General features: G+C 39.6%; 1 protein-coding gene across 1 annotated transcript in view; it reads left to right on the forward strand.

Moving 5' to 3' along the window:
• eepd1 (endonuclease/exonuclease/phosphatase family domain containing 1) overlaps positions 1–20841 on the forward strand; it is a 33722-nt gene extending 12881 nt beyond the window's left edge. Inside the window, exons 3-8 of the mRNA XM_035183045.2 lie at positions 6375–6426; positions 16148–16258; positions 17206–17340; positions 18138–18276; positions 18622–18816; positions 19665–20841. Of these exons, the coding sequence (XP_035038936.1) occupies positions 6375–6426; positions 16148–16258; positions 17206–17340; positions 18138–18276; positions 18622–18816; positions 19665–19855 (823 nt within the window). The 3' untranslated portion in view covers positions 19856–20841. The remainder of the gene's footprint in view (positions 1–6374; positions 6427–16147; positions 16259–17205; positions 17341–18137; positions 18277–18621; positions 18817–19664) is intronic.
• The last annotated feature ends 3758 nt before the right edge of the window (positions 20842–24599 follow it).

Raw genomic sequence — 24599 nt, forward strand, 5'->3', positions numbered from 1 at the left:
GACAGTATACAGTACTTGTGGCCAGAGAGGCTCAAATCTGCCCATAATGTTAAGGTAATTTTTAACAAAAATAAAACTCACACTTACACACAGTTAAAGTTTACGAGATTCAAGACTTTATTTATCATGTGCACAACAATTACATCCAGCAAATATATAAAATAAAATATACACCTAAATATACATTTTTAAACTATAATAAAGTATATTACTACTGAGTAGACTGACTGAATGAATTAAATAAGTGATACTGATATGAAATAAGTAATACTGATGAGTTAGCTAACACTGACTATATGAAATAAAGCTGCCTTGTTAAGTTCACATACATAATTGTGTTGCCACCACTAACAGTCCGTCAGTGGAGCAGCGTAAAGCTGACAGCAGGAATGTGTAGAAACCATCACTCACATGCTCACATGTGCACATGTGTATCCCCATGTGTGAGCAACCAAATGGGGACCAATCTGTAAGATCATTGCTCTATAGTGCCACTAGTGGACAGATACGTCACCAGGTACCTTTAATCATCTAATTTCCCTGAAGCAAGACTTATACACTCTTCATTAAAGTTGTTGTTTGTTTCTCATTCATTGTTGGTCATTGACAATCGATCAGTTGTGTCCTAAAAGTAGATGCCAAAAATCGTATATATCTCAATATCCTCACTAGTGATTTCTATCAAACACTTGTTGTGTGTTTGACTGGAAAATATAGACAGAAAAGTAGTTTACAAAGCACATCTGTTCTGAATAAGAACCAACATCTCTAACAAATGCAAACTCATTGGAAACCATGACTACTTCAAAGTTGTTGCTTTTAAAACTACATTTGCACATGACTTTAAGCATTAGGAGCATATCTCTAGCATATCTCCACACATCTAGATCTACTTTCAGGTCTTCATCTATCACCTGCTGTGCTGGTGGCGGTGTGTTGAATATGCATCAGCAGCTGCTCTGATTCTAATTCCAGTCACAGTGTTCGGGGGACTGTTTTGTTTCAAGGACTCAGATTTACAAACCTGGCACTAGTCAAAAATGTGGCTGTAGAAAGCTCACTTCTTTCTTAACTACACCAAGCAATCCTTACTAGTTGTTGTGAACATACACTAACAATACATCAGCTGAAGAAGAGGGTATTAGTACACATCACTGTTTGCATCAGTGTGGTTGAATATCAGGTGTATGACCCTCTCCTCCTTGAGGGAGACTGTGGATCAGGCGATAGGGAGTCGTCCACTAACCAAAAGGTCAGTGGTTCGATCCCCTGCTCCTCCAGTCGGATTTCTGAGGTGTCCTTGGGCAACATACTGAAAAATGCTGAAACTCAAAAAAGTGATGTGTACAGAAGCCCCATGTGAATGTGTGAATGTGACTTGTACTGTAAAGAGCTATGAGTTGCTGTTAAGACTGCTAAAAGATATATAAATATATATAAAAACTGTCCATTTGCACATAACATTAACTTGGTCATTCAAACAGATGGGTTTTCGCTCTAAAACTGTCAATCAAGCTCTGATGTGAACCACCCACACTGGGCCTTGCTACAGACATCTAAAGGGCAACACATCCTGGTGGGTGTTGCATATGCATCAAAACACTGACACCTACAGTCTTCTGTTGCATCTTATTACACAATCCCTGTTGTAACCAGTTGATCCGTGTTGACACATCTAATGTCCTGTTTCCGAGTTTCATGATTTACATGATCACTTTGTTTAGTTGCAGTTTAGTTTTTAGGCTGTGGTGAAGCCACACACAGATAAAGTCTGAAACACCACAACCACGAGTCAAAACAATTACTCTTGTATTCGCTTCATTGATTGACACTCTTCAGCTGTGGTTTGTCTACTCACGCCATCTGTATTTGTGTCCTGTCCTGAGTTGCCACAGGCGACGTGACACCATGTTGTGCATTGCGTATGTTGCAAGTTGTGGTCTATTGGCGTAAAAACTGAAATATGAAGGTGAATTATATTCAATATCTATCTAGACAAGCGTTTTATATGTGTATCAGGAATAATGCCAGATAAAGCATATCAGATGACCATTGACATACACTGGACCTACACATTCCCAAGGATTTGTCGCAGATAACTTGAATATTAGAATTTAACAGCACAACAGATGCTAGCAAAGACCAGCAACGCTTGTAATTCTTTGCCTATGTTGCATTCACCATTCAGGTAATCAAAGCTGGTGCAGTAAGTTTTCTCACGGTAAAGGTTGACCTGAGGAGTGTGAGGGTACATTGGGACTGATAACATCGACAAAGGAAGTGAACATGAGGGTCTACATCAGTGTCTCCGTTTCTGTTTATCCAGAACAAAATTCAACCTAAACTAACTGATTCAAACTAAAACTGGGCCAGCAGCATTTTCAAAAGTCTGTGTTTTAGGGCCTTGAAAACTCCAGTGTAGTGTGGACATCAAGCATAAGTGTTAACTCTAGATGTTATATTAGATCTGAGTTTTCAAGGCCAACATTAACAAGTTGACAAAACCCAATTTTTCCACTTTAGAAACAAAGCAAAAGTTCGGCCATTAATAAATCCAGCAGATGCTGAAAAGCTGATTCATGCTTTCATTTCTAGCCGACTGGATTACTGTAATGCAGTGGTCGCCAACCCGTCGATCTCACAGTCTTCACGGTCGATCCCCCAACTCTCTGGACTCACTGGCTGTCGTAGCGCCGCAGATCAGCTGTGTGTCGGTTGTCTGTTTTTCACACGCGTCTGTGTGTCTGCTACTGGCGGTGGAGCTGCAGGTTTATCTCCTGCATTTCCTTCAAGAACAAGTTGGTTTATGTACTAAAGTAAATGTCAGGACTCTGAGGTATGAATATGCGCATCTTTCTGTCTGTCGATAACAAACAAAGCCCCGTTGGAACAAATGAGTGGATTCAGAAGGTGAAACGCTGGAGTGCTTTTACTTTGAAACGGGTTCAGAAAGTGTTCTAAATACATTTGTGTCATAAACAGATAAACATTTTGGTTCACAGCAGAATAAACAGAGAAAATGATCTTTCACCTGAGTTTTAATGTTTGCAACATTTTCTGTATGCCTTTTCAAAATAAAAGCGCTCCAGCGTTTCTGTTGATGGAATCCATTCCCTTGTTTAAAAATGATTTTTTAATGTGAAATATTTGCAAGAGCAGAAGATGCACGGCTTCATACTGTGTAGTACTGGTATTTATTTGAGTACAAGGGACTTCTTTCATACAGGGCAATAATCATATTTGTGGCCATATTCAAATCAAAGCCTATATGTACAAACATTGTGCCGCAGTAGCAGCTCCTCTGCAGAACATGTTGTGGAACTGAGAAGCTACATATTGTGCATTGTAAATATGAATTGATATTAATTTGAATATTGTGCATTGAATAGAAAAAGTTGCACAACTGCCCTTCTTTGTGTATATTTATTTCTTGTACATTCAGCCTTTAACAGAAATTGCAAAAAATAATAAATATGACAAGTGGGTTTTTTTTGGAAGACATCAGGGTGATAGATCTCGGCTTATGTTTGGAATTAAAAAGTGATTTTGGGCTCGAAAAGGTTGGTGACCAAGAGGAGAGAACACATAAGTCCAGTTCTAGCTGCTCTGCACTGGTTACTAGTAAAACTCAGGATTGACTTTAAGGTTCTCCTCCTTAGATACAAGGCTCTGAATGGGCCGAGTTACATAGCTGACTCTAGTTTACTTTGTTCCCTCTAGAACACTGAGATCATCTGCATCAAGTCTATTAGAGGTTCCCAACACCAGCTGAAAGAAAATCTGAGATGCAGCTTTTTTAAATGACGCTCCAAAGTTGTGGAACAGACTGCCGCTAGATATCAGAGAAGCTAGTTCAGTAAACAGACTCCTGCGCTCATGCATTTTTTTATTTTGAAATAAATTTTTCTTCTTTTTTTTTTATTTCCTTTTCTTTTAAATGTCATTCTAAATGTCATGTTCTTATGTTCCTTAAAATCTGTTCTCTGCTTATTTTAAATTACATTTTAGATTGTTTTTTTAATCTATATTGTATGTAAAGCACTTTGAGCTGCATTTCTTGCATGAAAAGTGCTATACAAATAAAGTTTATTATTATTATTAAATATACTAATATGTTATAAATGTAGCAAAAGTTATGCGTTTTAAAACTAAAACATATTAGTGTGGACGTAGCCTGTCTGTCCTTTCCTATAAGACCTGAATGCTACATATAGCTCAGTCACAAGTGCAGACAAAAGTCTCCTCATGATTGAATTTGCCCTTTGCAGCTCCGCAGCCTTCACAGTGTGATGTGTGCAGCCATGTAGAGGATTTGTGTTGTAACTCGCCCGCATTCTCCTTCACAAGTGCTGACTGATTACATTGCACATGATGCCGGTGCTGTCACTGAGCCGCAGTGGAGCTCCTGCACTCAGCTCGGTGAATGCGAGTCCTGTAATACCCGGCGGCAGCAGCAGCAGCAGCAGCAGCAGCACTTCACGAACAGAAAAGACTGTTATGCAATGTGATTTTCTGTGTGGCTGATTTGGGATTAGTAGGTTAGAGGTGAATGAGGCCAAAGCATCGCCAGAAACTTGATTTCACTGTGTTGCACCACAGTGAATCAGTTTATCATATGCCTCTGCAGCCTGAACTGAGGGGGTGCTTTGTGTTTTTCTGTGTAACAGCTCAGATCGAGCTCTGGATGAAATTTTATTTTAGCTTTTGATTATTTGACTCTTCTTAGGGCATTTGTAAAAGACAAAATAAATACTGAGTAACTCTTTCCTCACTTGTGTCACAAATCACATTGCGAGCCGGTTCCTCTTCAGAGCCAACTGGCAGCAGGAAAGGCGCCGGTGCCTCTGAGAAATTCATTGGTTTTTATTGTGCTGACTGTTGGTCTGGAAAATCATTTGAAAACTAAACAGATAAATGTTTATTGGGCTGTAAATCCGCCTCCTTCGCGTTGCAGTACAGGACAGCAGTCCAAACTCCCTCGGTCAGAGTAAGTCAGATTTCCTCTGCTCTCTGCCAGTTGGAAACACACTGAATTTGTCCTGCGGTGCTGTTTATGGCGTTGAGGATGTAGTTTGGGCAGTACCACTCAATATCTGGTGTATTTTCACTGTGCGCAAAACATGATGATCAAATAAAACCCATGTAAGATTATCTTGAACACAGTTTCCAGCATTTCCAGCCTGTTTACTGTCAGGAGGCCAAATGTGTCCTACATAAAAACCTTCAGGTTACTTGTACAAAGGAGCTGCCAGTGACCTTGACCATTTCCCTAAAGGGGCATTTGACTGAAAGTAGTTCCTGTGAAAACTGTTCTCTGTTAAGTCTGTACAGGCTGTTTCTGGGAAGTTCCTGTACAATGTGTAAACCTCCATTGCTGTGACCACCACTGAGTAAATTCTATTCGCCGCCATTGCACAGGCAGAACTCTCCGTCACAGCAATCTCCAAATCAAATAATAACAAAGTAGCCAGATCTGCATGGCTGAGTACCAGGAGAAGTAGGAGAGGAGTGTTTCTCGCCTCCATCTTTGGTGCTAAAGCAGTGGTTACCTCTGCATTTCCTGAAAACCACATGTGAATCAAACAGCATGGGTGGTTCTGAGACATTTCTTCCTTCAGTTCTATGAGTTCATTTTGGTGATGTGATTCTTTTTCTGCTATCATCTCTTGGTTTAAAGGTATCAGGTAAACATTTAATGAATTTAGCAATATTTATTCTTTCTTCTTTAAAAGTTGAATTCACAAGCAACAAAACAACCTTGTGTCAGGTGAAGCCTGAACATATGCAGCGCCGCACCAGGAGAAGAGAATCAGGGATCAAAATCTGGAGCGGATCAAAATGCCCTATTCTCACAATGTTAAAGAAAGTGAAAAGAAATTCCCTAATCTGCCCCCAAATGTATTGTGTTCTTTGCTAATCCATACCACATCCTTTCACCAAATGTCATGATAATCCATCGAGTAGATTTTGTGTCATTTTACTACCTGACAGACTGACAAACAAAACCAAAATATAACCTCCTTGGCAGAGGTTTATCAAAAAACGAGTTTTTCACAATAGCTTTGATATTTACACTCAGCACAGTTTATCTTTTTATGTCTCTAAAGGCGGAGATATACTCCGTGGTGTGCCCGCTATTGGTATCCTCCGGTACACGTGTAGTACGTCGGCAAGTATGTTGTCTACGCAAACGCGTGTTTAAACAGCAAGTATATCTCCGGCTTTAGAAGATATTTGGGAGAACAGCTATGCACACAATTATTCCACAACATTTTTTTTTTTTTACAAACAATAAATGTATAATGTAATATACAGTCATCAATTAAAATACTGAATGTGAATGTTAAAGCCGTCCTCTCTCTCTCTGCTTCCAGCATCAAGTTACTGGCCGTGCAGGACCTTCTGGAGCGGGAGGCTCTTGATAAGGTAAAGCAGACCTGTGCACCCCCCTGTTCTCTGACTGGGTCACACTGGGAGGGCTGTTACTGTAGATGCTGGTGCCAGCTTTGATTTGCATCATTGTAAACGAGATGACTCACCACTCAGGGAAACGTCCTGACAAACGCTCGCTCAGTGTTTCCCATTTGTTTAATATGTCGCTGTTATGCAAATGTTCCCTCTCTCCTTCCACCCGCTCTGTGTGTGTGTCTCCGTCTCCCGAGCGTTAACTATTTCTGGACCCATATTTGGGTTTGACCTGTGTTGGTGCTCTCCTGTGCTTTCATTACTATAAATATGACGGTGGTTGCTATGGGTGGAGGGTATCAGTTTCAGCAGTGTTAGGAATCAGGATACACTGGATTCTTCTGTGATTCTGGATGTTTTTTCTACACAAAGGGGAGTAAGCCAACGTAAAAAAAGATGCCGGCACATTTTGGCTGACAGCTGGGAGCTTTAACAGCCAGATTTGCAGGAAGACAATTAAACAGTAAATCTTGACGGAAGTGAAAGCTTTTTACGACTTTTTCCGCAGCAGAGAACCTTTGTGCCCGACTGTCTTCTAGTTCACCGCATTAAAGCTCATCACTCAGTTATTTGCACCAATGTAATGACAAGAAGACACAGCTAGTCTGACATCTTCCCCCACATCTATACGTCACTCATTGATGTATGTTATTTCATTTGTTTAACTGGTTCTCAAACAAAAACGATAAAGCCGAGAAAAGATGTGGTTTCGCTTTCAGCACAGCTTCTTGTCTATATACTCTATGGGTATTAAGACCAGCACGTAATCCCCCTTTGAACCACAAATTGTTATTCTTAAAGCTATGCTAACAGTTTGTATGGGTTTAACAAAAAACACATTAGCTGCTTTCAGACAGCCACTGAACTCGAGATCCTCAGCAGTTTCTCCTGAGGAGGTGCATGTGTGAACACTAATGTCCGATTGAGAGCCTCCAGAGCTCAAGGAGACTTTCTCTGGATGAAAAAGCTGTGCCACACGTACAAGACACAGACGAAGATGTGAAGAGAGTTTGCTGTGATGAGAGATACCTTAGATCCTGCCTCTTTTTCATGAGCTGAATATACTGTGACCCAGGATCTTGGAGTTGAAGTTAATAATAACTAGAATGTGCATTTTGGGTAGATAATGGATGCAGATAGTGCCTGGGGATTAAATGCGCTGAACAATTTAAGAAGAGAAAGCATTTAATAGCTTTTTATATGTAGAATTAGAAAAGTGTGGAAAAGTTACACAACTCTAGTCTTGCAGCTGATCACACAAAAAAAAAGAATGAGTTACTGGCAAAAACACAAAGGTTTTACAAGCTGCTAATCAGTGCTCTTATTGTGAACATATGTCACTATGTTGAGCATGTGCTCTAAGGAGCAAGGTGTGTAAGTTCTTCATCTGACAAACACCATATATTCCAAAACATGAATACAAGAAATCATTTCCTAAATGTTGTGTACATATGAGAATTGGACCCATGTTTAGCTTAAAGTATCTGGGAGAAGAAATGTGTGCAAACTGTACAAAGTAAAAGCTTGAACCATGATTGTTGGTTCGGTGGTAAAAGAGGTTGATGATATTTTGAGTCAAGTAATTTTTTTAGGGACAGTTTTTTTGGCTCGTGTCAGATTTTGCAAACCCAAACCTCGTCAATATGACAGAAGGAGCTCCTCTTTTTGTCTCAGCTTGTTGGAATCCATCCCCTGTACTGTGTCTCGTTCCCTCTCCTCCATGTTTGTTTGTTTGTTTGTGGTCCCTTCATGCACGTTTCATGTCTGCATTTGTGTTGTGAGGGAAAAAAGCAGGAGCATAGAATGAAATGTATGTCACACAGTATGTGTGCTGCACTGTCAGACCTCGCTCTGTCCTACTGAGCATTAACGCACAGAGGTTGGTGCATAAAATGTCAGAGTTCGACATGCCGCTCTGAGCAGCATGACGAGGGGCCGCTCAGCCCACACACACACACACACACACACACACACGTTTTCACATTCGTAATGTCACTTTTGGTTTTGGATACCAGGGGGATCCTTGGCGAAGAAACCAGAGCTCCATGGAAAGAGAAGTAGGTCAGCAGCAGAGAATCTTGGACAGAGAGAGGGAGGTGGTGGGAGGACAAGTTACCTCTGGACGTGGAAGTGGTAGCCCACATTGCAGTGTATTCCCTCAGCCAGCCTCCCACACTGATTTACTGGCAGTTTTCTCATGTCCTCTAGTCGTACTTCTCATTTCATCTACACTCCTACCGCAGTGTTTTCCTACAGAGGGAATGTTTGGTTTCTCTCTGAGTTCTTTCACTCTTTCCAAAATATATATATTTTTTGCTTTTGTTTCCCCATGTTCAAAACTCAGAAGATTCATTGTTGGCCCAGGGGACCTAAAACGACAAAGCTCAAATAAAACTCCTAAAACAGCTTTCATTGCTGTAGTGTTAGTGTGTAGTGTTAGTGTTATAGCTTCCTCCTTCACATCTTCATTTTACAGAAGTGTCACAGGCGCTCTGTACCATCACAAAGCATGCTGGGTAACCCGGAGCTATAAACAGTATCTGTAAATCTGGGTAACAGACTTTATTGACACATAAGAAATATCTCTAGAAATAAAGCATTTGCTGGCACTGAAATGTAATATTCTGAGATTAGTATGATAACACTTCCAGTATGAATGTATATCCAGGACTGGTCCGAGGGCCTGTCCCCCAGAGGAAACACTCCTCTGTCCCATTTCAGGTCTCAGTTCCGATTGACATTACACTGAAAAGAGGATGTGTTAAATCGGTATCCAAGCTAATAAACAGTTCAGCGTTTTACTGTAAATGTGGAAGCCGTGTCTTGCTATGGACATGTGTCATGATTAGTCACACACAGAGTGTGTGACGGGTTTAGACTGTTGTGTTGTCCTCTGTGCTCTGTCACTTAGGAACCCTCTGTCTGTGGTTAGGTTTCAACACCATCATCGTTCATACTGTCAGACGTCTAACAGGGAACTGTCAATAAGACTTTGTGAAAATAAAATGTAATAACACACAAGCATGAAGGCCCACACATGCAGCCACAGTTTTCTGTCCCTCCTCAGTTCAGTGAGGTCAGCTCCGATTCCCCATAAATGTCTTTATTCGTCCATCATGCTCTGAAAAGGCTGTTCAGTTTTTTCTTTTTTGTATTGTTTGTTTTGCTAATGTTTCAGACAAAGTGACTGTGGCTGGTTTTTACCTGCAGGAAGTGAAAGAGACCTCACTGACACCACTGGATTTTTTTTGTCCTATCAGCCTTTTGAGATTCACATTTATTTTCAATAGAGATATGACAAAAACAAACATATAACCTTATACAGAATAATCCAAAAATATAGATATGCAAAACAGCATCCAACATCCACAGGCGTACTGTACTTTACAACCTGCAGTATTGTCAGGTATCATATTCAGCAAGTCCTGCGACTGGTTCCTACAGTATTACAGAATACTGTTCAGAGCAGATTTTATTCTATTAGAGCAAATAAAACAACTAAAAAGTTAATTTTAAAGTGGTGCAATTTTTTTACATGAAGATTGTATCAAAATAAATAATGTAGCTTGTAGTGACAAACAGTGAATCGTGATATGACTTTGTTTCATTCAGCTCATTGTTCTCCAGCCCACAACTTCCCCCCCGTGCTGTTCCCAGCAGCAGCAGGCAGCTGTTGCCAGTGAAACGAGCTCAAGTGGGCCGACCAACTAGCTAGTGAAGCCAGATGTTTTTTTCCCAGGAGGTGGTGGAGACCAAACCGGAGCTAAAAGAGGGTGACGGTTGGTCTGTAATTCAACAGGTGGATTGAAACACAACTCAAAATGAATGGTAGTGATGCTGTGTGCCTACTAGATTTTGTAATGCTAATTTTGTTTAGATCTTGAATTGAGGTATCTGATATCCTTAAGCAAACCTGTTGTAGGGTCCGCAGAGAGAGGATTGAGTCTGCTATAACAACTTGTAAACCAAGGCTATAGAAATAGATTTAATTTGACTGAATGTAATGTTACACAGTTAAATTCAAGAGCAGCTCATTTTGTCAGTCAGTTTGTTTGAGGCAATTCTATTGAGAATCTAAAAATAACTAAGTAAAAAAAGTAATATGTTAGAACTAGAGTTTGACTCAGGGCCCCTCTGTAAGACAGGATCACAAGATCAGGCGATAATGCAGGACCTGAGTTAACTGTAAAATGTGCCAATTTGCCCTATAGGAGAAAAAAACCTTTCCTGCAACAGCATTTTATTAAATGATAACTTTAGTTTTTAAAACCCTGAAACACACACCTATAACACTTTAATAAGAGCAACACAAATCTCGATAACACTCATTATCAGTGAAGTGCTACAATATAAAAATGTCATCTGAGGTTATAGTGAGATATATGGCACTAAAACCAGGGTGACCTGTATTCTGCTTTCACTGTCCCTTCGCTGAGTAAGTAATAATGTTCATAATGAAGCAATTTCACACTGCCAGGAGCTTAGAAACCCCAACATGATATACTTTCAGTCACAGTCCCCAGATGACATAGGGCCATTCACATAAAAGGATGAATTATCATTTGACCTAAACACAAAAGGGACTCATACTTCAACCTGTGACGACCAAAGTGCAGGTACATCATGTAGTTAAGGTCCTGGCAGTGAGCCCAGACCTGGAGGAGTCACCTGGTCGAGTCCCACTGTGGCACCGGGGCCAGACCAGGGACAGGAAAAGCCGCAACAATACAGTTTGAAGTCCTCACTGCCAAGTATTTAATTAGCTGATTACTAGAATGAATGGTAATCAGCAATCAGAGGATGTCAAACCTCCTCACCATTGTTCTGCTATGTAGAAGGCCGTAAACACTTAAAGGAGACAACACTTTTTTTCATACAAAACCTGTGTTACGAACTGTCGGTGTGGAGTTTGACAGTAAGCTGTTTACTAGGCAGGGTCTGACCATATATGCTATTGAGTTGCATGATGGGTCACAATTTTTGAAACCTGATTCAACAAAAGACTGAAAGTTACGTTATCTCAACTTGCTGCATCAGGTGGAATAATTCTTATTTTTTTGGCCTGGCAGCAAAAGTGAGTCCAGCTTTAGAAACTCTACTGTCTGTGACTTACTGGCCATTGGTCGCTGGTCCTTTAACAATGCTTTTACGCCAATAGTTTCTATTTCGTCATCAGTGCTGCCAACTTTGTCACTAGATTTTCTGACTTTTCTGACCTTTGCTACTTTCCACAAAAGAGAGCAGCCAGTACTGCCAATGAGCACAAGGTTGGGCAGGACTTAGCTTCTCTCCATAGAGAGTAGTCAGAGTTACAAAACTGTTTTTAACAATGTCCTCAACTTCACACATGGACCGAACGCAGTTCAGCCAAACCTAGTCTTGTTAACTGTATAATACAAAATCACAGGTATTGTTCACAAACCTGCTGTATCTTTAAAATCCATTAATCTTCACATTAGTTAACTGCTTCGTGCTGTTAAAAAATGGCTAACACAACATTTAACTATTCCATAGAATTGTCTGGACGAAGGCCGGCCAAAGGAAGATAAAAAACTAAGAGCGAGTTAAGGGAGAAAGTCATTGTAAAATGATATCAAATACAAATAAGGTAACATTGTTTGATCAGGTAAACAAGCCGACGTATGTTAACAGATGTTGTTAACAGTTGATTGGGAAATGTTTTCTCGATTTATTTTGTTTCACATTGATGCAAGGCTACATATTATTTACAGCATGGGCAGATAACTCACCCCAGCCAAAGTTAACCAGCATTGCTGAAATGATGTCAAATATAATATTACAACGGGATAAAAACAACTGTCTAACCAACTCATGTGGCCACAACGACCCAGCTTCAGTTCCTACTTAAAGTTAACATTGATACAGTGTGATATCTACAGTGACAGTGTGATGTGATTGAGCTGCTATGATTCATTTGAAAATTTGATTATGCAGGTATTCTTCAGTTACACTTATTCCCCTGATGAATAACTTGTGTAGTTTCACATTCCTTTGTCAGCAGCATGGTTAAATGGAATGTATGGTTTATTCTTTTTCACAATTTAAGGCCGTGAAAAAAAATGATTTAATGGGGAAAATAATTATTTGTTCACACTGATTTAGTTATTTAGTTGAAAACATTCCTAAATTCCTAATTTGGGGTGGTGTTTTTTTCTTTTGTTCTCACGTTGACATTTGCCAGACTTTTTTTTTTTTTGAGTGTCTGGAAAAATAATAAAGTTACTATTTATAGTTTGCCCTGTACACAATGCTTGATGGGAACTCGAGGCAACTTGGTATTTGTCCTGGGGGCCCCTCCTGCCATTCACAACTTACATCCACATAGCACTTAATTAAAAAACAATACTAATACTGGAATTAGTATTCCTGCCTTTGCTCTTAAAACAACCTCAGTTCTTCATGTTATTGATATCACGAGAAGATGGAAACTTTCCTCTGTTGACATGACTGCATCACATCATTTCTACAGATTTATCAGCTGCATATTCATGCTGCCAATTACACATCACAAAGGTTCCACTGAATTGACTGAGGAGGTCACTGAAGTTCTCTGAACTCACTCTCATGTTTCCGAACCAGTTTGAGACTTTTACTATGTGACATGGGGCATTATCCTGCTGGACGTACCCAGTAGAGCAGTGGTCACCAGCCTTTTCGAGCCCAAGATCACTTTTTAATTCCAAATGTAAGCCAAGATCTACCACCCTGATATCTTCCAAAAAACCCACTTAGGAGGGTCATATTTATAATTTTTTGCAATTTCTGTTAAAGGCTGAATGTAAAAGAAATAAATATACACAAAGAAGGGCAGTTGTGCGACTTTTTCTATTCAATGCACAATATTCAAATTAATATCATTCATATTTACAATGCACAATATGAAGCTTCTCAGTTCCACATCATGTTCTGCAGAGGAGCTGCTACTGCAGCACAATGTTTGTACATATAGGCTTTGATTTGAATATGGCCACAAATATGATTATTGCCCTGTATGAAAGAAGTCCCTTGTACTCAAATAAATACCAGTACTACACAGCAGGAGCATCTTCCGCTCCTGCAAATATTTCTCATTAAAAAACCCTTTTTAAACAAGGGAATGGATTCCATCAACAGAAACGCTGGAGTGCTTTTATTTTTGAAAAGGCATACAGAAAGTGTTGCAACCATTTGTTTGTGACATAGATTCATCAGATAAACATTAAAACTCAGGTGAAAGATTATTTTCTCTGTTTATTCTGCTGTGAACCACAATATTTATCTCTCTATGACACAAACGTATTTACAACACTTTCCGAACCCGTTTCAAAGTAAAAGCACTCCAGCGTTTCACCTTCTGAATCCACTCATTTGTTCCAACGGGGCTTTGATTGTTATCGACAGACCGAAAGATGTGAATATTCATACCTCAGAGTCCTGACATTTACTTTAGTACATGAACCAACTTGTTCTTGAAGGAAATGCAGGAGATAAACCTGCAGCTCCACCGCCAGTAGCAGACACACAGACGCGTGTGAAAAACAGACAACCGACACACAGCTGATCTGCGGCGCTACGACAGCCAGTGAGTCCAGAGAGTTGGGGGATCGACAGTGAAGACTGGGAGATCGACCAGTAGATCGCATTCGGTGGGTTGGCGACCACTGCAGTAGAGGTCGACAAAGTGTGGCCATAACGCAGGATTTTGAGTAATAGCTTCTAAGACCAAATAAATCAAGGAGTCCTGACTCTCACAGAGTTTCCTCCATGATCAGCTGTCCTTAACAGCACTAAACATTTAAGGGGTTACTGTTCTGTTACATCACAAGAATCTCTTTGGAGCCTTGTCAGACCATTCTGGGATAACATGGGTCATTAGGTTTTGCCAAAAGAACTAGAATGGCACTCAGTAGAGCGCATACCTCCACTAAGGCCCAACAGCCCCCTATGATTCAATCAAGCTACACCTCATTACACACACTCATAGAGACCAACTCCCTAAATATGCATTGTTTTCATCAAGATCTCTGTATTATTTCTTTAGAAAGTGACAAAAATGTTGAAAAACGTCATCTCTCACAAGGTTCAAGAAAGTGAAAAAAGTTCCTTTATCTGGTTCGTGGTGATCTCTATAGACGCAAAACTTGACCGCCTTGGCGGGGGTAAGAGTCAGTCCCATCATGTTTATGTAGTAAACTTAATAAGACTTGTGCTTTACAGCAGAAGATATTATTTAAATGTTGCATATTTTCACTTTAAATATTAATTGGGGTCCTTTTAGACTGGTGTGTGTGTGTGTGTGTGTGTGTGTGTGTGTGTGTGTGTGTGTGTGTGTGTGTGTGTGTGTGTGTGTGTGTGCGTGTGCCGTGCGCGTGTGCGTGTGCGTGTGCGCTCATAGGTGTGGTTCCTCTCACTCTCCCAGCGTCCCACAGGGAGCCTCTCAGTTTAAATTTAGAGCCACTTGCTGCATGAACAGCAACTTGAGCCTTTATGAGAATCTTCTTCAGTGGAAAAACAGAGTCATATTTACCTGCTGATTTTACAATATCATTCCTCTGTTGGTTTAGAGATCCCGCTGTGATGTTGACATAAGAGGCTTCCTCTTGCTCCTTGTATTTCCTCTTAGACAGGAGGCTATTTGAGTTCATTGAACTCCGTATTGTTTTTCAGTGGCAGTTAGACTGTTGAGCCAAACATGTTTTTGCTGCGGTTAATCTGCCCCAAAGTGTTAAAATTAAAAACACTACTCCCTATTTACTTCACTGTGTCATGTATTTCACACTGATTATGAACGGAGGCAGAGATAAAACAGTGTTGACATTTAACCATCAGATCAATTTGACTTTGCCGTGTCCTCACTATTCAGGCTTCTCTTTCTTTCTTCTTTAGCTGTTTATCGTGCACTGATTCTCATATCATCTCACAATTTTCTTGGCACCAACAGGACCATATGGTGTTGCATCAGTTTTTAGCCAGGAAGCTCTTAAATTCCGATGTGTGCAATAGACAGATAGGATTTAGCTAATAATTTAATTAATTAATTAATTAATTTAATAAACACAAATGAAAGACCACATGTCAGGTGTGACTACAGCTCTATAAACATATGTTAGAAGGGCTAGCTTTATTTGGAAGATCTACATTATACTTCCCATAGGCCTGTAATCACAGTATTCATGTTTTTTATGTTTTTTATTTCAAAGTTGTAGTTGCTATGTACAACTGAATTATTTTACTTAAAGGTTTAACCTGACTTACAAGTGATCTTTTGCAGGTGGCTCACTTGTATTACAGAGTATTATGGCCATGTTGAAGAAAAGAAAATTCTTAGATTAAAGCTGTATAGGATCAGAGGAAAATAAATCATAATTTATGTCGTTGTATAACAAGAAAAGTAGTAATTTTACAAAAAACAAAGTCGTAGTATAACGAGAAAAAAGTCGTAGTATTGTGAAAAATATTACAAAATATTATCAAAATAAAGTTGTAATTGAGAAGACACTTTTAATATTACAAGGATAAAGTTGTAATTTAACAAAACATCGTAGAATTTTATTTTCAAAGTGGCCATGATACTCGTGGTACTTAAGAAAACACTGTGGTTCGACTGAGAAGGTTTTGCAGGTTTTTTTAGATGATGACGTGTAGTGCTGACAGTAATTTCTCTCTTTATGTTCTTATGCAGTTCTGTGTGGAATTAAACCAAGGTACACTGGCCAGCATACGGAAGTGGAAGTGGCCACGAGGGCTGTGGAAAAGTGTTGTGTCTGAAAAACCCACGGGACACTCCAGTAAGGTGAGTCAACAAATGTTACGGATCAATCATCAAAGCAGGTTTATTTCTTTAGAAAGAAAATTTTAAATGTCCTTTTGTTGAAAAGTGCTCTATAAATAAAGTTATAACTAATCTTAATATAGCATATAATCTACTCTTCAGATTAATCATACCGATTGTTTCATTAAAAGTTGACTCGCTAACTGCAGCTAGCAGCGGTAGTCCTTGTTTTTCTCTGCATCCTTGTTGTGCTTGGTGTGATGGCACATGTACCAGTTCCCAGTCCCCTCAACTGAGCAGGACTAGAACTATCGTCCACAGCTGACGTTCTGAACAGTGGAGTTTCAGTCCTTTCACGGGACACAAAACGAAACAGAACAAGTTGAACCTTTAGCTTTGAGTTGAAGTGAGTGGCTTTGCGTCCAGGCAGCCATACATGCACAAATAGTCCTGTGATCACATGAGTTTAGTGAAATCTGTGGAGAGATTCGTGATTCAGATTGTGATTCTACCCAAAGAGCTTGTGATTTGTTATTTTGGACAGATGGCCGAGGCATAGTTAAGGATATCTATCTGTGGTAGGCGCTAATCTGTGATGTAAAGGGAAAACTGAAATGAGGTGAATCACTCACTTCCATTTTGGTGATATAGTTGAGCGAGGTGAGCTTTATACTACGAAGTGCTTTCATCTGCATTTTTCTTTTTTTTGGTTTGTTTTTAACAAAAATTAACAAATAGGAAAAGTAACTGATTGATTTGTCAAATGCACATTAGGTTGCTTCCTAAACTTTTTTATGGTCACTAAAACTGGCCGAACAAAAAACGTCATATTCATTAATGTATCTACTTTTTCTAGATTAACTTTGTTAGTAATGGTATAGAGACTGGTTGTTTCATAAGTCATCAAAAATACCTAAACACATATATAACTATATATGACTCCAGTTCCCATGATCCTCTGTTCCCAGGGAGTGAGCTACTCTGGTTTTCTGTGGGACAGCTCGTCCGGTATTGACCTGAAGGACGCTTCTGTCTTGGACGCTCCTGTTGTCAATGGCAATGGGCATCACACCTACCCTCTCCTCTACCTGGCTCACTTTATTGTGAGTAATGATTTCATGACTTACAAACATACTGGAATGTTGAGATTAACTATTTCTGCCAACATACGAAGCCGATATGGGCTTTAGCAAGCAATAATACTTTTTTTCTTTTACAGTGTTTTACTAAAAGATGGGTTGCACATACACACACTGTATACAATGTTAAACAATATGCAAGAGAGGTTAGGGTGGATGCTGAGGGCTCAGACCTCAACATACAGCATGAGGAACACTAAACTATAATACATAATATATAAATAATAATTATATAATTAATTTAAATAATTGCAGGATTAACAGAAATGAAAGGAAAAAAGGAATCAAAATATTTCGTGGTAAAACCTCCGAACACGATAATCTTTTTAAAGGGAACAGATGAAGAATGGTTTGATGATAGAACTGTTCCACATTCCATTTCATATCTAAATGAGAATTTGAGCACATTTTTGGAATGTAATAAAAGAAGATGTTCAGACTGTCTGGTGGTTGAATATCTGAATCTGCTCCATGGGGACTTTCTGAAAAGCTGCACATGAGAAGTTCATTCCTGATTAAAGCATCTTGACTCTGTAACTTAGCAGCTTTTCCCTGGAATTGTAACCATATTTCACAGTCTTCAACCCCAGCTTTTTTTACTGTTATTATTATTGTTATTATTAGTTAGAGGTGTTTCATTCCTCCAAGACCCAAGCCTGTCCGGACCCGTTGCGGGTCCAGAAAGGCTAATAAAGGCCAATAAAGTCTAATAAAGGCTAATAAAGGCTAACCAGAATCATATGACGTTTTTTTTCCATCAGGTTGGTTCATATGAACTGTCAGTGGTGAACGTGCACATGCAGGCCGCAGCTTCGCCAGGAGAGTCCAACGGCAAGAACCACAACACAGAAGAAGTCAAATGTCAGCGCCTCTCGCCGAGTATCCAGGAGACACTCAAAGGTCAGTCTGTCACATCCCAGCCAAGATCTGCGTTTCCAGACTTTACAGCTCACGAGTCACACACTGGGTGGATTCACACAGACCCCGTACACGCTAAACTTCAAATAAGTTAACGTCCACTTAGTCTCTCAATGTGTAGAATAATTGATTCATCCTGGAAGGCTATTGGTGTAGTTCTTTTCTCCTTATAATTGTAACAAAGACAATGATCAATGAGAATTGGTCAGAGGAGAGAATATTGACCAACCGCTTTACTATTGAGGGAGATGACAGCTCTATTCCCAGCTCTGCGTGATTGTAAATTATGAGAATTTCATTCATTACTCTCCGTGTCTTTCTGTGCAGCTGAGAAGGAGTTGGTGGTGCTGGGAGATTTCGGCTCCCCCCCTCAGAGCTCCGAGCTGGACATACTGAGAAAAGAGAAACTCTGTGCCCTGATACCATCCACCCAGTTCACCAACATCAGCACCCGCTCACCACAGGGCACCCAATGCCTGGACAACATCTGGGTCAGCCGCTCCCTCAAGAAGCTCTGTTCTGGTAGGTGTACACTATGGTTGTTTTTAAATGGTGGTCAAGCTTAATATTTGAAATGTTAAGTTCTCATAACAGGTCCAAGTCAAGTCTTAAATCAAAGCCTGCTTCAATTCCCAAGTCACTTTATTTTAGTCACAAATAATTTGGTTTTTTTGGGGGGGTTTTGTGTTCAGTATCTTGCCCAAGGACACTTTGGCATGCAGACAGTTGGAGCTTGGGATAACCCGTGTTAATCCACTTTCCCTCCTGAGCCAACCAAGTTCAATCTGAGTCATAGTAGAAAAGTTCAAGTCAGGTCCCAGGTTATTTGAGTCATTTGAGAAAAGTCCAAGTCAAATCTTAAGTCAAAGTCAATTGAGACAAGTCTGTGTCTGAGTGTTGCTTTCAGTAGAAACAAGTTTAAGATAATTGAGTTCTTCAAGAAGAGTTATTAGAGTTAGGGTTGGTCTAACCCTAATGACAAAGCCTTAGTACAAATTAAGTCTTCTGCCACTTGAGACAAGTCTAATTCATTTGAGAAAAATCTAGAGTCTTGAGTTTTTCCAAGTACAAGTAAACTAAATTCTTATGTCAAATTCAAACTAAAAGGATTTAAAGTCAATACTGATTTAATTTTAGACAAATTCAGGTCCAGTCTTGAGTCCTTGGGGCAAGTTCAAGTCTTTTAGGACTCTGAACACTGACCATTAGAATGACTATGATTTGTTTTTCTGAAGCTGTGTACATTTCCTACATAACTGATTAGATTCAACAGTTTTTGTCAGAGCAAGCCTCAGAGTGTAAACACATCATCAGTATGATACTAGAGCTGTCATGAAGTCTCACGTGCATGTTGTGTTTCCCTCCGACAGGCCACTGCATGGTCGTGCGGGAGGGCTTGACCAACCCCTGGATCCCAGATAACTGGTCATGGGGCGGCGTGGCGTCAGATCACTGTCCTGTGGTGGCTGAGTTTTATGCAGACGTGTCCCCTAAGGAGCTGAGCAGGCCTGGTATGGTGGCGGTGGACAGAAGAGACATTATGCCCAAACATGAGCGGTGACGACATCCACAGTGAGACTGTGGTGGATGACATTAGAATGACTTTGTCCTGTCTGGATCCTGCTCTGTCTTGTTGTGACATGGAATTAAAGAGCGTCCTGATGAATGTGAAGAAGCGCCAAGACTGCCTTTTGCGTTTCCGTTTATCAGTGTACAATAGTGACTGGTAAGTCATAGAACGACACAAATGTTCAGACAAAATAATGTACTAATTCAAGAAATGTGCCAACCATTTTCTATATGTAAATGAAATAAAGACAAATTAATAGATGCTCCTGCTGTGTCTGAATAATAATCATTTATGCAAATAAGTGCAGTATCCATACATAAGGGGCCGGACTCATCAGAGGCCTGTGAGTGGAGAGGAAGATAACGTCTCAGCTGCAGAGCCCATGAAGGCTGTGCTCTTAAATTATGTACGTCAGGCCGCTTCGTGCGCGTGTGAGCTGCCGTCTTCCTCTGTGCTGGAGATGAGGTGTCACGGCAGAGGTCACTGCTGTTTTCTCAACTGCTCATCAACCACAGTGACTTTCGATGATGATTTATCCATGCTTTTTTAATATATACAACAGTCTTCACCAATTTTAAGAAGTATGAAATTAAACATGAAGAGACTGCTACTGGAAGTGATATTATACTGAGGAAGCCTATCTGAGATCATACAGTATTTGTTGGTCATTGTACACATGTGGAAAATACAGATGAACTGATAATGTGTGAATAACAATGAATACTTTAGCTTCGGTTAAGAACCAGTAAGTTGGCTGATTACGTGTCACATTTGATGCCTTTTAATAAACTCAGCCCTGGTCTGACGACTTTCAAATACTAAGTCAATTATCACGTCACATTTCTTTAGTCCTTTTCTACATGAAATACTCTCAGATATGTTTGTGTAGTTTGGAAGGATCAGATGACCTGATTTTCATCAAATTATGCCATTCAAATGTTGTACCCCTTTCAAAAAATAAATCAAATTGTATTTTCTGGGTAACTATGAAGCGTTTTCTTTAACCTCACCAGCCCAAATTCTCCCATGACGCTGAAAATGTAATTAATCACAACTGAATATTTCTCTCTTGTTTCCCAAGCTCTAAAGCTGCTTTTTGATAAGAGTATGTTTTTTCTTTCTGCTTTTTTTGGTCTTTATTTTAAATGTGAAACTTGTCCTACCAGCCTGCAGCTAGAGCTAAAGCTTGTATGTTTAGGAAAGAGTTGCTATGATTTTATTATCAACTGCTTCTAAAATTCATTGTAAACAGATGGATTTGCAACAGCTTGCCATTTGTGCCCATCAATATACATTCAATAACCAATAACAACAAATTGTAAAAAAAAAAACAAGCTTTAGATTAATATACTAACCATATCTAACCAACATTTGCAGGCATACACTCAATCACTCCTTTGCTGTGCATGTTCAAGTGCTTCAGCTCAAAGTGACAGTAAGTAGGTTAAACAGTTTGGTGAATCAATCTATTCAACAAACCTTTCTTTTAATAACAGACTCCACACTGATGTGGGACACTGAAAAGAACTGCATCGCTCTCGAGTCCTGGTGTTTTCTTATTTGATTGAGGTCACCGTGCTCCAGGGAACATGCAGATCTTTAGAAATGGTTTAATAGCCCTGCTCTGGTCTGTGCCACACAGTTACATCACAGAGGTCTACGGAGAGGCCCTCGGACTTCATGACCTGCTTTTTGTCCTGAAATGCAGTGTGAAAGATTTGGACCTTACACGCAAGTGTTTACCCCTTAAACCACTTCTATTCCATTCAGTTTGCCACAGACGGACTCCAACGCTAATCGTCTGAATATCTTTCTCATTTAAGCTTTATCACATTAGTAGAAATGTATTGAAAGGATTGGGATGAGAAATGTAGCATTTAATCTTTAGAGCTGACTTTAAATGTGTTATCCAAAGATTCTACGTTCACATAGATATACGCTTTAAATGGGATTTCATGTTTTCTTTTTTTCTTGCTGCTTAGCTGAGCTACCAAGAGCTGCTTGAATCTGTGTATTAATGGAACACTTAAGACACATGTTCATTCCCTGGGTAAATCTTTACTGTTTCCACTCTCCCATACTGAGGATTCCTCCATGCAGATCAGGTAACCTCAATTTACAGCAAGGCCCAGAGAGACGAGACAGACATCCCCTCTGACAGAGGGTCAGTAGTATGATGGCGCCCCCTGCAGGCTTGAGCTCTGCCCTTCGTGTAACACTCCAAGTATTCCAGAACAGCTTGAGCTCAGGTGTGTGTTTCTGTAGATAGACATCGATCTACTGATATCTATCGAAAGACAGACAGAGTGACAGACAGACAGACAGACAGAGAGAAAGAGAGTTAGAGACAGAAAGACAGAGAGAGAGAGAGAGAGTTACAGCCAGAAAGACAGAGAGAGAGAGTAACAGACAGACAGACAAACAGACAGACAAAGAGAGAGAGAGTTACAGACAGACAGAGAGACAGATAGATAGATGGATAGATAGATAATGTACACTAATGTTCAATACGTATATTACTGACAGAATGATATGTATCATACACATACATATTCATGCATATGAATGTGTCGCACACACACACACATATATATACATATATATATATATATATAAAACATTGTAGCCACGATCTACTAAGAAGTCACATGAAGAAATGTGTTGAACAATAATGATTGAACCAAGTTGCAGCCTACTATTTGCAAATACGAATAACTCACTTTCTCAAGCAGCTTTTGGATGTTTTGGCCATAAATGATTTCTGGACTTTTGCCAGAGTGAGTGAGATGAAACTCCTCTGCAGTCAGTAGATCATTTTTCAGTTTCCAGGATCAGAAGTGGCTCTGTTGGCAACATCCGCGTTTGCTTCAGCCAAACTGAAACTGGCAGCACAGAGTGAAATAAGAGCTGTGTTCATATGAAGCCTGAATTTATCCAGCGTGAATTTACATTTACACAGACCCACTAGGATGTTATCAGCTCATTGTCAGATAAAGAAGTTCACTTCTACAGATCATCATCATCATTGTACATAAACGCATCATGGCTACCTTCACTGCTCGGAGTCGTGTGTGAGTTTGTGTAGAACTACACACATTTGTCACAGACGTCAGTCTAGGACCATGTAAAAATGCCACAGCTCAATACAAACAAAGCAGGGAATTCTGGGTACTTGTGTAATTCATAACAGCAAATCAAAAACAAACAAATTACGTTTTGTGATGAAGAAAAACACAAAATGGTTTTATGCTTCAAAATGTGTCACCCGTCAGTAAGTAAACTTGGCATCCTTATATAACCTGAATCTTTGTATTATGAAGGTCTGTCTAACATCTTATCTGGAGCTCCACTACAAGAGGAGTCAGTGACTAGAGGGCAACAGAACATTTTTGGCTTGGTGTAGGCAGCGGGTTCATTCAGCCATGTTTTCCCTCATCCTCTCTGCAGGATGATACATTTACTTGGAAACTCAAGTATTTTCCTATTGAGAGCGGAGGATTCATTTATTAGCTACTGTCACTGGGTTTGGTGTTGACTTTACTTTGTCTACACATGACCTGACAAATGTATCCTCCACATCTGTTACTGAATCTCGACAACATTTTATTTCTGCCTGAAAATCTGCTCATGGAAAATGCAAACCATAATTATTTCTTTCCACAAAGGTTCACGAAAGGGAAACGCAAATGAGGAGTGTTCGCTCTATAAAGAAAGTCTACCTCTAAAATGGTGAAATGTCATTTTAACGATTTCCATCTATATTGACAGATTATTGATCGCATCAGTTTTGTATGTGACGTACTACTTACTATGTCTTATTATGACAAAAGATATTTTAGTTAGTAGGTCAAAGCATTTTAACACAGTTAATGCAGGACATTGCTGTGATGCTTGAATAGTACATTATTCATTAGTGTTAACTTGAGTTCATCCACCAAATCTAAAATGTTTATTCTGTGATGTCATCTCTTCCTTGTCGGGTCTTATTGTGATAGAGCTCTCACAGCAGATAAGATCAGTACGAAGGTATTGGTGCAAAAAAAAAAACTGCACGCCTGTGAGGATGGACTTTGTCGTTGCAGAAAATAGTCAAACACGTGTATCACTACATTTGAAGACAGAGAAAAATGCTTCAGGAGTTGCAAACTTTCATTTTCTTTCCCATGAATACAACACAACAGTTACACACAGCTGCACACATGATTTCAGATTCAGAAACTCCTCTCACATTTTTTAACTCAGTTACTGCAGCAAAAATGGTGAAAATACTAATATGTTTTCTTTTCAAAAGGCATGATATGGGAATGAATGATCTGCTTTGCACAGATATAATCAGGAGACTTAGAGTTTACCAAGATAAACTGGTTTATATTTTAAAAGGGAAAACCTCCATCAAGGTTATGTTTTCATCTGCGTCTGTTTGTTTGATGGCAGGATTACACAAAAATGTGTGGATGGATCTGCATGAAACTTGGTGGAAGGGGATGTGGTATAGGTCATAGAGGAACCCCTTAAATGTTGGTGTGGATCCAGATCAGGGAAACTGTCAGTCAGCACATAGGAGCGCAATCGCTTTTAGGTAAGTGAAAAACTGACTTTAATGTCACCTTAAAGATTACAATGGGAAAAAGGACTAGATTGGTTATAGGGCATACGTCTAGCTGCCATATATAAAAAAAAGTATATTGGACATGTAGGCTATAAATATCAGAAACAATGTTATTACCTATAATCA

Source organism: Hippoglossus stenolepis, chromosome 17, assembly GCF_022539355.2.
Source record: "Hippoglossus stenolepis isolate QCI-W04-F060 chromosome 17, HSTE1.2, whole genome shotgun sequence".
NCBI lineage: Eukaryota > Metazoa > Chordata > Actinopteri > Pleuronectiformes > Pleuronectidae > Hippoglossus > Hippoglossus stenolepis.